The sequence below is a fragment of the Dermacentor andersoni genome, chromosome 9 (genome assembly GCF_023375885.2).
Source record: "Dermacentor andersoni chromosome 9, qqDerAnde1_hic_scaffold, whole genome shotgun sequence".
Taxonomy (NCBI): Eukaryota; Metazoa; Arthropoda; class Arachnida; order Ixodida; family Ixodidae; genus Dermacentor; species Dermacentor andersoni.
In genome coordinates this window covers 96,178,214-96,195,902 of record NC_092822.1, presented here as the reverse complement: position 1 = coordinate 96,195,902, position 17,689 = coordinate 96,178,214, and the positions used below count along the sequence as shown (strand labels likewise).

Here is a 17,689-nt window from a genome sequence, read left to right as displayed (position 1 = left end):
ACCCTCGATGTCCTTAAACTAGCGCCCTTTGCTCTGAGAGGCTGGCTTTTCACAAAGCTGAGACGCGCAGCGGCTAAGCAAGCTTAGCAGGTGAAATTTTGGCAGTAGCATGAAATTATCACAAAACTCAAAGTGATATCGGACGCACATTCTTAGATTAGACAGATGGAAACGCTAACCATGTTTGCTCCCACACGGCCAGTAATACATTCGATTTGTTTTGAATATTCTTATAGAACTGAATATTTGAAAATTTCGGAATACAGTTTTTGAATCAAATACTACCAATACCAAAAATATATTATTCAATTATTATTAGAAATTTTTGGATATTCGCAAAACCCTAGTAATCATTCATTGTGGACTGCTTTTTTTGGTTAAACATCTTTCTAACACAAGTGAAAAATAGGAGTTTTTGGTGAGAGTTGACATCCACTTGACGCATCCACTGTCCCTTGAAGAGATTGACAACCAATTTTTATGGACCCAACTTGTTATGTTGCAACGAAAAGGTAATCCTTGGTAGTGTTTATACCTGCAGCGGTTACTCCCAAAAGTGCGTAAAAAATTTCGTAAGTGGACTTTTTGAAAGCAACCTCTTAAAAGAACAGATTAATTACGGGGTTTTACGTGCTAAAACCTCGATCTGATTATGAGGCACACTGTAGTGGGGGATTCCACAATAATTTGGACCACCTGGAGTTCTTCAATGTGCAGCTAAATCTAAGTACCACGGGTGTTTTCACATTTCGCCCCCATCAAAATGTGGCCGAAATGCAAGAACACCCGAGTGCTAGTCCCGATGCCAACAACACTGACAAGGGAGAGCAATGCCTATAGCCCGAGAAACCAGAATGATAGGTGGATTTTGCAGGAGTGAGGACAACTTTCGTTAACCATCCACATTTTGACTTTTTCACTACTTTCGAAAAATGAGATGCTGCTGTAATAAGCTTTCCTTTTATTCGAAAGCTTCGCTACACTAAGCTGTTGCATCTGTGGCTGCTACAAATCATAGTGCTACCAATTGGGAAAGTAGTGCCCTCTTTTGGACGTAAGCACAAGTTCTCATGATGCCACTATGGCCTCCGAGAACAGGCTACAGCGCGCGCTGCCCTAATTTTAAAGGACACAGTGCCACTTTCCTATTCATTACAATTGAAGGTTCAGAGGTGGATTGTAAGTCATCGAAAAAACATAATAGAAAAAAATGTGTTGCATTTAAATATTTAAAGAATGACTGAATAGAAGGTCATGTGATAAGGCATCCTATTTTTCATCATGCATTTGTCACGTGAGAACGCCAAAGGTAGCTTTTTGACGATTTGTTCTGAAGAATTAAAAACATGAATCATCGTTTAACAAGAAAAACAGTGCTAATTTCAGTCAATATGAGACACAATATTTATGTCAGTGGGGCTATCTCGATTCATGTTCTGAATGGTTGTCTCTCTCTCAATGCGCCATCAGGACAGACGGTGCCGCTAAAGGAGTCACTATCGGGGTCAACAGCAGGGTCAGACGAGTTTGTGCTGACCAGTCAAGTCCAATATCAGAATCCAAATAATGAAAGTTTTGGCCCACAGGAATGTATGGGCACTGGCATGTGCCTTCAGATGGGATCAAATCAACTGAAAAATCGAATTAGCCAGAGTCAAATCGATGAGTCTACTGTGACTAACAATTTTTTAACTGGCATTTTTTAGGAGACACATAATAGCAAAAGTGAAGCTAGCCGTCCATTTGCTAGACATCCTGTGCCTATAGCAACAGTCTAGGCAGACAGCGAAAGACAGGTGGGCAAAACTGTAACGTGGTGAAGCACACTTGCAAGTGAGGAAAAGGGTCCACTGGCGTGCCATGGAAAGAAGACGCACATACCTGATTTCAAAGACCCGTGGCAGGGGATGCATAACAATCATGCGTCTCTTGGCCTTCGTCATGAGCTGAGGTGTCACCACAAAGAGGCCACAAGCCTACGTGATATCCAAAACAGAAGGGGTGGGAGGTAGGGGAGGGGAGTGATAGAAAGAGGGTAGGCAAGGTTAGCTTAGGAGTACACACTTATGCAGCTGAACCTATGCAGAATTTCTATACACCAAAATACTGATACAATGAAGTTGTACTTCCAGCCAAGAACTTTACGTAGAGAGTTTTAAGTAAGGTTTCTGCAATTCATCAACACTTTCGGTGGTTAACATCTTGCTAGGAAGCATTCACTAAAGGGACACTAAACAGTGACGCTGAATAAGCTTAGACTGATACAGTATTCTTTCAAAACTATCTTCATTAATTTCACAGATACATATAGGTTTATTATTATAAAAAATGGAAAGCCAGTTTCATTTTTTAGATTTTGAGCCAGAACCCCAGTGTCAGTATGTCACTGTGGCATCGCTGATTTCAAAATATCTTTTGGTATTTAGGCTGTTCAGGCTCAGTAAAAGTTCTTGAAACTTGCAAAATGCAGTGCTTGGCTGTTATAGGACACAATGTAGTCCATCTTTGCCGAGAGAGAATCTACCAGGCCCGAGCAGACGTGACGACAAGGTGTGCTCGTCTGGGTGCTTCAAGGCCGCCCATATCTTGTTTTTGCATCTTTTCTGGCTTACCAAGCCTTTTCTCATGGAAATAAGGGTTTTCTGGTATTGAAGAAAGCTAATTTACTAACACAGCCATGTTACTTTTCTCTTCTTTAGTGTCTGCTAACACGTAGTGATAAATGCAGGCAATAAATTTGCAGTCAAGTGGCCACGGCCATTGAACCATTGATTGCCTACGGCGAAATTCCTCCATCTTGCCTTTCCTGCCTAACGTGCCACAACTTCCCCCAGCTACTTCTTCCCCACCAACTTGCTCTTTGAGTAACTTTTTTTTTTCAGTTGTGTAGTATGCACTGATTGCATAGTTTGATCTTTTCTTTTGATCAATGCTTTTTACCTACGACTAAGAGCGGGTCAAATTCAACGAAAGACGACCTGTGTTAAGCACGTTCAATTAAAGTGATCAATGCTAAAATTGGTGCCATCTTGTGGATGAGAAGCAGCTGCAATGCTCTCACATCAAATAAAATGCAAGCAACAACCTATTGTGAAAGTATGATCGCTCATTTCTCTCTTGGCACCAAACTAACTACCTACAATTATGGGCAAATTGCATTTCTGACAGGGGCATGACTGCATGCGACAAAACTTTAAAAGGTCGATGCACAATTTTGAAAAGCAGGGGAAACAAAAAATCCCCTAAGCTTTGAAAATCACTGCGTGCTCCACCCTGGAATGCACGTAAGCTGGGCATACCCTCTCGTACTCCTCCACGCTGCTGAAACGTTCCTTCTGAATCCTGGTCATGTACAGCACGTCCGTATCTGGCAACGCTGCTTCCAGGCTCTCCATGTCCTCCTGCTCAAAAGAAAAAGACGGAGTGGTCAAAATACAGACTTGCATATGTACAAGGCACAAACAAAGGAATTAGGTGTCACTGAAAAAAATAACACACATAATTGACGTTGGATCAGAAGCAGCAGCAGCTTAATCAGCCCACAACAGGACAAGTGTCCCTCCCGGTGACATCGAATTACGCCGGTCTTTTTGTTACTGTTGCTTAATAACTGTAGATATGTGGGATGGAGGGAACATTCCAGCCAGCCATTTCAAGACAGTAAAAAAGGAAGGAAAAAGCAAACATCCTTGTGCCGGCTTACTGCTTTTTTAAGCCTGCAAATTTCAAAATCTCGTGAAACCATCTTATCTGCGGCCCTAAATGACTGTGCTTATCCTCTCTTGGCACACATTCTGTAACTCCATTACACCATGCTTATCTGCTGTATGCATTAGATGGCCTGCCCAAACATTTGTCTTAATTTTAAGTGGTATAATGTTAGCTAATTTCTGCATTTATTGTCTGCTGTTTTGTTACTACAGTCGAACCTCATTAAGTGAACGCAGATCGCTGACTGATTATTCGGATGCCCATAATTTCGACAGCTCCATGGCACTGCCACTCATAGACTTAAAGGCAAACTGCAACGAAATTTCACTTGGGATATATTGACTATAAATGCCTAGCGTATGTTCTCAGAGTAACCTTGGCAAAGTCGCAGGGCTGGTAATTGCCTAATTTTGTTATTAGCAGGTATTAAACAGTGCCTATGCAGACGGCGTGTACACCTGGCTGCAAAGCGGTAGCAATGTGGATATGGCGAATATTGAAGAACTGTATGCAACTGCTGATCTCTCAGTTGCACCTAGGCAGCCAGGAGCATTGCTCGGTCATCATTTGCAAGTTGACGGGCGTTTGCCTCCGCATGCGTTCTCCTTGTTGCGCTCCTGACTTGAGTTGTAAGAATGTCGATGCGCTGCGTGGCCATCGGGTGCTCAAATACGTACTCGAACACGAGCGATGGCTGTGCGGTACGCAACGCTAAGTAGAGGAAGGTCGAACACACCTTTCCTGTCCCAGCTTTGAGAGTGCAAGCATGCATCATGGCGCAGCAGGCAAGTGCAACGTGGACTAGCCAACGCGCACAAGGCATGTAAACTGCAGTTAACGAAGCTGCACAAGCTACACTTCAATAGCATAGTCACTTACCCATCAAGATTTGCTTGGCAAACGCTTTCTCAGCATGACTATAAGTACTATAAGCCGCGATGGCGCAGGAAAACAAAAGGTAAGCTGTATTCAGAGTTGTTATTCTCGACCGATCACTTCCGGTAGTGCATCATCTGCATTTCACATGTCTCTACATGGGACACGTCGAAGTAGATGAACAAAAGCCTTTCTGACACAGTGCCAGAAACGAGCAGAAACTGCATGCTGCATATGTCACAAATGCAAGCGCGATGCAGTGGCCATGGTGTAGATGTGGCAGCAAGCCATGCAAGAATGCAATGCCGCCAGAGCGTAATGGGCGAAGCTTTATCACGGCAGCCGTCCGGCCTGTCTGGCTGTGAGTTAATGCATACCTAATCAGCACCGAGCCACTCCAGCCTGGCCATGCCTCAGCTACTTATTTATTATCATTACCATCCTTTACTACAGATGGCAGTAGTTGTCTGATCAATGCACGAGTCTAGAATTTCCAGCATGCCAGGCAGCGCCCAGTGAAGTTGGATACGTCATGCTGGAGTTGCTAAGATTGCTAAGATTTTACCCTGTGCTTTAAACGCGATCTGCAGCCGTTGCGGCTATCAGTTGTCACCGCAGCGCAAGTGCAAAAGTGCACGGTGAGCGAGTGCTTCTTTGTTGTTCGAAGGCACAAATGCAACATGCTAGCTTTAGTCAACCCGAACTGCATATAGGTCAGCATGCTGCTGGTCAGCCAAGTTAGCGAGCTATGCACCCTCTTTCAGCGGCTCCAGCGTGCAATATGACATGTTCTATTCCTGCACCAGCCACAGCAGACTACAGAGCGTTCAATTTTCACCGATGTAGCATAACTGCACCACATGCAGATCACATCCGTATTAGGCTCTCATGTTCTGGCGAATCCAGTATTCCAGACTCGCAATTATTCTGACTTTTTGACAGTCCATTTCGAGTCCGAGTAATCGATTGGTGACTGTACAGTGAATTATTGGATGTAAAGAAGTAAATACAAAGTGGGTTAGTCAAGCTTGATTTCAAGAGTATTCTCCTGCTATAACAAAAGCTAAAATGCAGGAACCTACACGGTATTGGTTAGGGCAAGAAACAAAAAAGGTGGGATTCGACACGGTATCTGTAACACCGAAACTAATTTTCATTTGCATGTGGCTCAAAATATACATTCTGAAAGGAGAAATGTCAAACACTGTCGGCGTCCAATTTTTCAGACACAACATTATTTCTGGACCTGCACAATTACTCCAGCACAGCCACTTACCACTACCACCAATGCAGAACAGCTATGGTATGCCTGCATATTTGCGTAGGCGCAGAGCATGTGCATGTAATTTATTGCTCCCGTGCCTCACATCAACTTGGAAAGATGTCGACAGGTCATTAAGCAAGCACAGCCAATCAAAGGCTGCGCTTGCTTTTCTTTGAAATATTTTTACTAATACTATCTGCATGTATGCCTATAATGAATATCAGATACAATGAAGGTATTTACCTGCTTGATGCGACTTCATGACTAGGTTCAACTTATTTTAAGCATTTAAGCTTACTTAAGCTGCATGAAGATGATGCAGGGTCTGCTATTTCAGGTAACTGATCTCTTTATCAGCCAGAGCTTGGGCAAAGGCTGGCTAGAACACTTGTTACCTGAATACCTTTTGCTTCTTTTGATGCATATTCACAACCATCATCATCCCATTTTTAAGTTCACTGCAGGTCTAAAGCCTCTTCCAGTGATCTCCAGCTATCCCTGACTTGTGCTAGTTGTGTCTGCAAATTTCCTAATTTCATCGCACCAACAAATTCGCTACTGTCTTTGACTGCACTTTCTTTCCCCTGGCATCCATTATGTAACTCTAGTAGACTACTGTTTATCTGCCCTGCGTAATGTCACGTTGTAGTGACGGTGAAGAACTACAGTGGGCACTACGCAAGTCATGAAATGAACTGTTTATTGGGCACACCTGTATCCTGCAAAACAAGTAACACTGAGCACAATGCTAGCAGCGAGCACACTCGTTCATCGTCAAAATCTAATCTCCATGTCAAGCACGTCGGCTATTTATACGTGACTTAACAAAGATTCCAGCATAATCAATGGTATAGTGGAACCCGACTGATACGTTCCTTGCTGTTGCGTTTTCCTGGCTGCTAAGTCATGTTCTTGTGGTCCATACTTAAATCCCATTGACTATGTATTATGTTGCCACTGATACTGCGCCATTCTGTGATGTTTCCGCATCTTACGCTGCATTTGAACGTTGCATTCGAAAGTGGCCGTCACTTAAATATAACGGCAGTGGGAAAAATCGGCTCTTGCATGTTGCAACAAGCAAATGACGCAACAAGCGGCCGAAGTTTACATTAAACGAAAAAAGTTGCACAAGCCAGGCACTGCATAAACATAGGGAGAAAGCAAGCACATAGCAGTTCGGGAAGCATCTGAAAAAGTGCACATTGATTAAAGCCTACTGGTAACCACACACACTGGATAAATTCTGCCAAGTACAGGGCTACATTTACTTTGGGGCCTGCAAAAGTCATTGCGTTTCACAATTGCCGGTTCTCTTTAGTCAGCTTCGCTGCAGTAGAACCGTGTTATGCAGTGGAGTGTACACAAAATAATGCAGTGGGGGGTCACTGTCACAAAACACCGTACGTGTCCTCTAATTATACAGCCACACATGTGCCATTCCTGGTCACAGTATGACCACCGTGACATCTAACTGCACTGGCAGCCATTCGAACTGTTTCTGACGTTATGCTGTGGCAATTTGTGTTCTTTGTTACAGTTACGTTTTCCCAGCTGGTACGTTTCTTTTTCCACGGTCCCTTAAAAACATATCAATGGGGTTCTACTGTGCTTGCGCGAGTTCTACAAGGCACAAGACTATTCGTGTTGCACATGCAATCCGATTACACAAGGTTCCGCAGCAACAACATAGGCAACAGATTGAATCAATAATAACATTTGAGTAGATTCCAATGCATACAGGTACGTGTTGCACTAAGCGATAATTTAAGCTGTTGTTAGCAGGTGAAAAGCGGTCCCTGGAAAAAGAATAAACAAATGATAAACAATGTACGCCTGTCAGTATTACATGGCCTGCCCAACTTGAAAACCAGCTAGAGTCAATACAACCACGCTGTTTAATTACAAATGAATGCCAGTGGACAGAGATCACTGTACAAAGGCGTACATGGTGAAACGCTTGTTCCCTCTCACCTGAGTGATTCCCTGTGCAGCCACGACATCACGCACCGACTGAGGCATGCCCAGGTTAGCTGGGGCCACATAGCGCAGCTGAACGTTGTAGTGAGTCAGCAGCCGTGCCAGGGAATGCACTGTGCGGCCATGCTTCAAGTCACCCACGAGTGTCACCTGAATCAAATTTTGGAGCAGTAACATGCACAATGAAACAATGTTCTGGACACAACACCATTCAAACATGACATTGGCGTTAGCAGCAGGCTGAAGAAGTTTGTAGAAAAGTTGCTGAAAGTCTACTTCCCACCTCTTGCATGCGAAAATATGACACCTAGCAAGTATTTATTTATTTATTTATTTATTTATTTATTTATACATACTGCAACCCTGTTATTGCAGGAGTAGGGTACAAAATCAAATGTGCAATGCACACAGCAAAGCAGAAGTGCAAGGAATATGTAAATAAATAAATAAAATGGTCTCAATACACACATATATGCATATATGCATGGTGTACAATACATGGTCCTAGGAATCACAAGCATCAACCGGTGAGTGCCTTAACAAAATGATCAAATGGCAATTTTTGAATGTTGGGGGGAAGCTGGTTACAAATTTTGATGGATCGGGGAAAAAAGCTATATTTGAATTTGTTAGTCCTGGCATACAGAGGTGCTATATTTAGTGGGTGAGAATTCTGTGTGTTAAGACGCTTTAACAAACTCAATGTATTCCAAAGATGAACAATGTTCAGAGTTAAGAGTGGTGTAAAACAGTAAAGGCTTTCTACATGATGCCGCTCTACTAGGGAAGACAGGTTCAAGGTGGGAAGGTTAGAAGAGAGGGAGAAGTCCTTGTCGTAACACCAGCATATAAATTGAATAGCTTTTTTTTTTGGAGAGATTCAAGTTTTTTTTTTATGTCAGACTTCAGATATGGATTCCAAATGGCACACCTGTAATCCAAGATGGGCCACACTAGAGTTTTATAGGTAAGCAATCTTGTTTCTTTAGGAAAAAAAAGGAAGAAAGAAAGAAATAAAGAAAGAAAGAAAGGAAGATGATGAAGAAGAAGCTAAAAGGGGGAACACTACGCATGTTTCTACTGGCTCTGATATGTTTAAGGATGGCAGCTACACTAATCACAGGAGCAGTGCACCAGTGTATAATGATGTCATGACACAGTCATCTGTTCAGTACCAAAACCTAAACTGGTTCATAGAAAAAAGACATAATAGTAAGTTATCTAGGCACTTGGACACTTGGCAGTACCTTTTCACAGGGTTTAGAACATTCAGACTTCCCTTTAATGGGGGAGGGGGAACAAATAAAAAGAATACAATACAGAAATGTGATGTAAGTACCGATTTAATGCTGTATAGACCTGTACTCTCTAATCTTTGCAAAGAAAACATTTCTCTTAAGTAATTTCTCACCCAGCATAGCAAATCAACTTGGTGGTTCTCAATGAGCTGCAAGTAGTTTTGACCATTGTACATACTGAAGGTGGCTCATTCAGTTTAAGTGCTAGTGTCATAAGCCAAGAAAGAAACAGGGAGAAGAAGAAAAAAACAAAAGGTATGAGGACAAGAAAGCACGAGGTGGATGTGGAAGAGATAAAGAAAAAGAAGTGACAAAATACGAAAGTGTCCGATCAAAAAAGAATGGAAGATATGAAAGAAAAAGTGGAAAAATGGACGCGCGGCTATGTGGCCAATGTGGCAAAAGGACACGTAGCAGAAGAGAGCAGCCCAGCTATGCTCTGGGATGATGGGTGGCAGAAGGAGCTGAAGGCCGAATATGACAAATGGACTTTGGAGATGGCGGGAAACTAGTGGGAGCAGTGCAGCTGTGACTGGTATTCTGAGCAGGTGCCCCACCGGAGACCGCAGCTACAGACAGACGGCGGTGTTTCTGAGACTCCCTGCGGTGACCATCCGCAGGCTAGCGGAGTTGGCCGGGTGATCCAGGCACCTTGGTCAGCCCACCATCCTAACCCCTGGACCAGGGCAACAGTGGGCTGAAAGTTGTACGCAGCGACGACGAGGTGACGTGGCCACATCGGTGAACTCAATGTAAATATTTTGGACTTATCAATGCGTTGTATCTGAGGACTTTGGCGAATGTGTGCCATTAGGTTGTGCTGCACACTGTTTGAGTTGTTTTCTTTGATGTTTGTTTCTTCAATTATAAGTGTTTGTCGTACACATGCAACTCGTCCCTGTCTGTCTTCAGTTTGCCGAAATTCGTGACAATTGGCGAGCCTGCCAGGATTTCTGGCCTTGTCACAGATTTTGGTAGTCTAGAGATGGATTGGGACAGCATATTAGCTACTGTTAGCGAGAAACAAACTTATCAAGGAGTAGGACCTCAAACTAATTGAGGATGAAAGGAACCGTGTCCATGCCACTTGATTTGCAGAACATACTGCAGTTTTGAGAGCATATCAGAATAGAAAACAGTTTCAAAAGAGATAAAAATGCCATAAGCAGTCAACATAATATCTACCCCTCATAGCATACCTGAAAGGAAGCCTCGCACATGTGAGCTGTTGCTATACAATAGTTACCACTGTAAGGCTATGGATGACCGCACCACCGAATCCTATGGCAGTAGAGAGCAATATGTAAAACACCCGAATGATGAGTGTGCTTTAAGTAGCATACCTACCGGAACTCGCATGACTTCATGAGCATGACCTAACGGAAGGCCATGCTCATGAAGGAGAACAATCCTCAGAAATGATGACCTAAAGGAACCTGAAGAGCTCATCGCGTCACATGGGGTTTGTTGAGAGAAGAGCAAATGAAGATGTCTTGCATGAAGGGAGAGTACTCTACTGCGACAAGACTTTTGAGGAAATGTCTGCTTTCAATTGCAGAAACCTCTGCGAACACAAGCTAGTGGCCAGCAAGGAAGATGTTTCGGTCCAGATGAACACAGAAGCACAACTTTTATGAGTGGCGAGAAAGAAGTGTGCACTAAGCAAGCGATGATAACAGACAGAGATAGAGTGAGTAGAGAAAACGGTAAAAGAGAAAATAAAGAAGCAAGAGAGAAAAACAAATCAAAGAAACGCTTCGAAGAAAAAAAAAAAAAGAATAGATCACCACCTATGAGAAAAACCCGAACAAAGCACAGATTGGCGATGCTTTATGGTGCTGTTCTACTCAAAGCCACTGTGAAAGGAGCATTTAAATTTGAGGTGATCAGTTGTAGAGCTTATGAATACGAAAACTACAAAGAGCATCACAAAGGGCCAGAGTAAGAGCTGCAAGTTCTTAACTGCAGATCCCAAGTGTCTTCCCATAACAAGAAAGAAGTCAGCAGCTACACTAATCGATCAAGAAGGTGTGCATCTCGAAAGTACAGATGAGAAACCAAGAGATTGCTGAGAGCGAGACTGTGCACACAGACGCATGAGTTCTGGACGCTTTGCCCACCAATTAAAAAGAAGGTGAAATCTGAATTCCACTGGCGACTTTCAAAGCCAGGCAGGAACTATCCAAGCGCAAGAAGTAGAAGCAAGAAGAGAAGCGGACACTCTACGAAGTCTTGACAGTGGCGCGAAAGAAAATCATTATGACAATGCTGAGGGTATCAAATGGAATTACATTAAGGAGAAGGCATGCATTCTTATGAGGTTTGGATGGACTTATAAAGTGATCAGAAACACTACTGCTCAAGATATAGAGCAAGTTATGCATGTAAAATTTGCATTTGGGATCGGACGTTTGTTGCCGGGGTATTTGTTGGATATACAGTCAAACCTCGATATATCGAACACTTTCTATATCACCTGGAAGATCGCATGTATATTTAATTTTTTATTGTGAACGGGGTCGGACGAAAAATGGATATATCGAACTCCGCCACCCTAGACTATGTGCACTCTGTTGACAGGCGCTGAGCTTTCCCGCAACACCTTCAAAGATAGCGGGTGCGCGATGGGTGTTCCCGACTGCTGCGCACTATAGCTACACACATCGATCGTGCCGAGGGTGTTATTTGAATGTAGCGGCGTACACTCGAGACAATGTCAACCATCGCTACGTTGACGTCAACGACATTTGTCAATGACGCATTGCATTTGTTGCACTGACTTATTCGTGCTGCGCTCTGCGCCTGCCGCGCTTCGTGAGGAATAGCGGTTTGCAGCCGCAAAAATGTGCGACAGCGCGCGCTCAATGCGCTCACTCATAGACGCCTGGGCAGATGCCACTTCATACTTCACGCTAAAAAACATTCACATCCTTTGGGGTGTATATTTGCCACACAACGATAATCGTCATCTGTCTTGCCTGCATTTCCTTTCTATAACGCTGCGAGCCCGGTACCTCCAAGTCACGAAGAGCATGCGTGTTATCAGCATGACAGATCATTCTCGGCAGTAAAGTATTGAGCGCAGCGTTTTCAAGAAAGGAAACGCAAGCAAGACCGATGATGATTATGGTTGTGTGGCAAACATACACGCCAAAAGGTGTGTTATCGACAGTGTTTCAAACTGCTTAGATTGACGGACGTGGTGATCGCAGCAGAAGTAGCGGCCAAACGAAGACGCTGCCGAAGTTGATTCCGCAAGCGATGATGTTGCCCCGTTGCCGACTTCAACTGGCTGCAGTTGCTTTGGCCCGTCTACGCCGCTACCGGCCTATCGCTTGCAGATCTTGATGATGATGATGATGATGATGATGTGTTGTGTTTAGTGGCGCAAGGGCCAGGTTTGGCCAAAGAGCGCCATGACAAGTGTTATTGTTGATGTATTATGGAAGATGTGACTTGGCTGTAAAGTGGCCTAAAAATAGTCGCTGTAAAGTGCGTAAAATCTACGTGCTATAAAATTATGGCGATGATTAATGAAGAAAACTATGACCATTAAAATCCATCGTAGGAGAATGATGCAAAATGGAAAATGTATAAGATAGTAAAATTATTTGGAGCACTGCTGCCTCGCCAGAGCCCTTGAAACACAAAGGCCTAGAGGCGCGTGCTATACGAGAGAGCTATCACAGCGGTATCCTCTGAAGAGAGGACCCGCTACGAACATGTGGGGCTAAGAACATGCAAGACAACATCTTTCAGGAAGCCCAGGACTGCACTGGAGTCAAACAGCGGTTCTGGGCCGAGTAACATTACTGGATGAAGGGGGATGTTCTGGCGGTATGCTAAGGGAAAATGTTTCTTTCTTTCAGATTCGGCTGCCCGACACTCCAGAAGGACGTGGAGGACGGTCAGCCTCTCCCCGCATCTACCACAGGTTGGAGGCTCGTTTCCGGTGAGTAAAAAGTTATGTGTGCCAAAAGTGTGTCCTATTCTTAGACGACAGAATAGGACATCTGTCCGGCGTGATTTTGTTACGGAAGGCCAGAATCCTAACTGCGGCTTTATCACGTGGAGCTTATTATTTGTTTCCGCGTCCCATAGGCGTTGCCACTGGTTCCGTAGTTTCCTCCGTAAGAAGGGCTTCAGGTCTGTGACAGGAACTGCAGCGGTGGGATTAGCAGAAAATGATGCAACTGACGTGGCCATCTGGTCCGCCAGGACGTTACCTTAGATGCCCCTATGACCTGGCACCCAGCATATGATGAAATGCTGATTACCTACATACGCTTTACACAGAGCAGAATAGAGTTCGTTAATTACCGGATTTTTGTGGTTAGAGAATGCCATCAAGGCCTTCACAACACTAAGGGAATCCGTATATATGACTGCTTTCTGGAGTTTTGATTTCCTGATATGCTTCACAGCCGACAATAGTGCGTAGGCCTCAGCCGTAAAGATACTAGTTTCCGCATGCAGTACATCGGTTTCCGAGAAGGATGGCCCGACGGCTGCGTAGGACACCCCGTCGTGTGACTTCGATGCGTCTGTGTAGAACTCCGTGCAGGAGTGTTTGTGTTGGAGTTCCCGGAAATGCATTTGGATTTCAATGTCTGAAGCGTGCTTTGTAACTTGAACGAAAGATGTGTCGCATTGTATCAGCTGCCACTCCCAAGGAGGTAGCAGCTTGGCTGGATGCATTAGGCGAAGCTCGAGGAGTGGAACTTGCATTTCTTCACTAAGCTCCCTCACACGCAGCGAGAAAGGCTGTCTTACGGAGGGACGATTGCGAAAGAGTGTAGCGTATGTCATCTCGTTAACGGTATTATAACACGGATGTTGAGGATTAGAGTGGACTTTCAAAAAATATGTTTGGCTGATGTATGTTCTCTGGATATGAAGTGACCACTCATTCGATTCTGCATATAAACTTTGTATGGGACTCGTTCTGAAAGCGCCCGTGGCTAAGCGGATTCCTAGATGGTGGACCGGATCTAGCATCTTTAGCGCGCTCGGGGCGGCAGAATGGTAGATCACGGCACCATAATCTAATCGTGACCGAATCAGGCTCTTATAGAGATTCATTAGGCACGTCCTGTCACTACCCCACGTAGTTTGCGATAGAAGTTTCAAGAGGTTCATTGTTTTCAGACATTTTTCTTTAAGATATTTTATGTGTGGGATAAAAGTGAGTCTATTGTCAAGTATAACACCTAGAAATTTGTGTTCTTTGTTTACAGGTATCTGTTGTCCACACAGTTCTAAGCAAGGATCCGGAACCAGGCCTCTCTTTCTTGTATACAGAACACAAGAACTCTTGTGAGGATTGATTTTAAATCCATTTTTCTCTGCCCACTGTGACACCTTGTTCAAACCATGCTGTACCTGTCTCTCGCAGACTGTGAGGTTGCAGGATTTAAAACCTATTTGTATATCGTCTACGTACACGGAATAGAAAATAGCTGGTGGTAAAGATGCACGAAGCGTGTTCATCTTTACGACAAAGAGCATGCAGCTGAGTACGCCACCCTGGGGTACCCCAGTTTCCTGTTTAAATGTACGCGACAGTGCAGGACCTATTTTCACTCGAAATGTACGGTTCTCTAGGTAGCTCTCTATAGTATTTAGCATATTGCCGCGGATACCTAGCGCGGAAAGATCGCGCAGGATTCCGTACCGCCAGGTTGTGTCGTACGTTTTTTCCATATCCAGAAATACAGATAAGAAGGATTGCTTGTGCACGAAGGCATCGCGAATGCTCGCTTCGATGCGCACAGGATGGTCGGTTGTAGATCGCTCTTCCCGAAAACCACATTGAAATGGGTCAAGCATTTTACTGGACTCTAGGAGATGCACGAGACGGCGATTGATCATTTTTTCAAATACCTTACAAAGGCAACTTGTCAGGGCTATCGGGCGGTAACTTGCCACTGAGGAAGGATCTTTGCCTTGTTTCAAAACCGGGATCACAATGGCTTCTTTCCATGTAGTCGGGAAGTATCCCGCAGCCCAAATCGTGTTGAAAAGTGTGACTAGTGTAACTTGGGTGTCTTTATGTAGGTTTTTGATCATTTCATACATGATTCTGTCAGATCCCGGAGCAGAGCTCTTGCATGCGCTCAAGGCAGCTCTCAACTCGGCAATGCTAAAAGGACAGTTGTATGGTTCATTCTGTTGACATTTTCTCATGAGTGGCTTACATTCTTCTATTTGTTTATATTTGAGAAAGGATTGCGAGTAATGGTTGGCACTTGACACGCTCTCAAAGTGCTCCCCAAGTGAGTCCGCCTGATCTTGTAGGGTATCGCCTTCTGTGTTTACCAAAGGAAGTGCATGTGCTTGTCGCCCTCTTAACCTATTGACCCTGTTCCAGGCTTTCGCCTCATCTCTGAACGAGTTAATACTCGATAGGAACTTCTGCCAACTTTCTCGTCTGGCCTGTCGGCGGGTTCGCCTGCCTTCGGATTTTACTTTTTTAAAGTTGACTAGATTCTCTGCAGTGGGGGAAGCGCGTAGCAACCCCCACGCCCTGTTCTGTTTTTTACGAGCGATCCTACAATCGTCGTTCCACCATGGGACACGTCGTTTGCAGGCCAAGCCTTTTACTTCTGATATGCATTTAAATGCGACATCTATTATGAATGCTGTAAAAAACTCGACTGCAGCGTCAATTCCTAACGAAGACAGGTCAGCCCATGAGATACTAGTTAGAGATCGAAATTTCTCCCAATCAGCTGTCTCAATCTTCCACCTAGGAGCGTATGGTGGATATTCGTTTTCTTTATATGATCTTAGCAGTATAGGGAAGTGGTCGCTACCGTAAGGGTTGTCGGTAACTTCCCATTCAAGTTCAGGCAGTACAGACGGGGAGACTATACTAAGGTCTATTGACGAAAAGGATCGGTTTGCAAGAGAGTAATATGTGGGTTCTTTCTTATTGATAAGGCACGCTCCAGAAGAAAAAAGGAACTGTTCAACAAGGCGACCTCGCGCATCTATACGGGAGTCGCCCCACAGGGAGCTGTGCGCATTGAAATCGCCAAGAAGAGCATAAGGTTCTGGCAATTGATCGATCAAGGAGTGAAATTCATGTTTGTTCAGTTGGTAATGCGGGGGTATGTAAAGGGAGCAAATGGTGATGAGTTTGTTTAGTAGGACAACTCGAACCGCCACTGCTTCAAGGGGCGTTTGTAGCTGTAGAGGTTGACACGCAATACTTCTATGAGTAAGAATCGCAACACCGCCCGATGATGCGACGGCATCATCGCGATCTTTGCGAAACGTAACATACGTACGGAGAAAGTTTGTGTGTTTAGATTTTAAGTGTGTTTCCTGTAAACACAGCACTTTTGGATTATGTTTGTGGATGAGTTCTTGCAAATCATCAAGGTTTCTAAGGAGACCTCTGATGTTCCATTGAATGATTTGTGTATCCATGTTTAAGGTAAATTGGTGCTGTGTTTACGGAAACGGAGTGGATGCCTTATATTACAGAGCCCTTTCGAGGCCCTGTAATAGGTGTTTTGTTCTTTTTGAAGCTTGCAGATCTTTTAGACTATGTTGAGCACTCCGTGTTTAAGCATGGGGCTGCCAATAAGAAGCTGCTACAGTGCTTTCAGCCAAATAAATACTTTGTGTGAAGCTTCAAGTGAGTATTTGCACCACGATCGGGGCGCGCGTTCGGTTGCGCCGCGCGCGATTGGCCTAGATTGCGCCGACTTCGTGCAACTGACGATAGGCGCGGCTTACGATAATTGCATGCGGCGCAATCGAATGCATGCTCCCGGCTGATCCCCAATCGCGCCTGTGGTTCTGTGATTGATATGCACAAGTTTTTTCACACGATTTTATATGAATTCTGGCTATATCAAACTATTTCGCGATCACCACGCTGTTCGGTATATCGAGGTTCGACTGTATAAGGAATGGCTGAAATGGCTACATTAGGAGTTAGTTACTGCGGCATGCATAAATATGGATAAAACAACAGTGTTCTTAAAGGTGCTCAAATGTATTTAAGGCTGTGTGAAAATGCACAGCCTTAAGATGTTTGTCGCAAGGTACTTGTGGGGCAGAAACCACAAATAGCATTTTACCATTCTTAGAGTTTGGTGGTGTAGATCATATAGTAGTTGTGGAGTGGTTGAGCAGTGTCTTGGGAAGCCTGCTTGCAAACTGCACTCAGTGCGGTGGAAAAGTGTGTAGTAACGCAGTAAGTTGTTTAAGCGTTGGTGTGAAGGAGTGTACCACTATGACGTAGTAGTGCTGCGGAAACCCGCAAGGTGGAGAGAAGTAATTACTGAGTAAACCCTTGCAGCAATTGCTACGAACGGGTGGATGTCTGATTTTCCCTTTAGTAAGTGTGCCACTATGTACTAGATGGACAAATGGTCTAGCAACGTTGTTTTGAGATACAATGACTTTTTCATGCTAAATAGTGAACTCCACAATGTGTGTAATGAAGTGAATACATGAAGTGAATTGACATGTGGCGAGCATACAGAGTGGTGCAAATGATGGCTAGTGCCTCAGAAAAGCCCGAAAAAGAAGACTTCAGCCAGCG

At 44.2% G+C, this 17,689-nt stretch overlaps 1 protein-coding gene across 1 annotated transcript in view; it reads right to left on the bottom strand.

Moving 5' to 3' along the window:
* The window catches only part of r (carbamoyl-phosphate synthetase 2, aspartate transcarbamylase, and dihydroorotase rudimentary), a 184,959-nt gene that overhangs the window by 11,289 nt on the left and 155,981 nt on the right, over positions 1–17,689 (bottom strand). The window contains exons 40-42 of the mRNA XM_055069310.2: positions 7,826–7,981; positions 3,300–3,401; positions 1,882–1,976 (exon numbers count right to left, since the gene is read on the bottom strand). Coding sequence (XP_054925285.2) covers positions 1,882–1,976; positions 3,300–3,401; positions 7,826–7,981 — 353 coding nt within the window. The remainder of the gene's footprint in view (positions 1–1,881; positions 1,977–3,299; positions 3,402–7,825; positions 7,982–17,689) is intronic.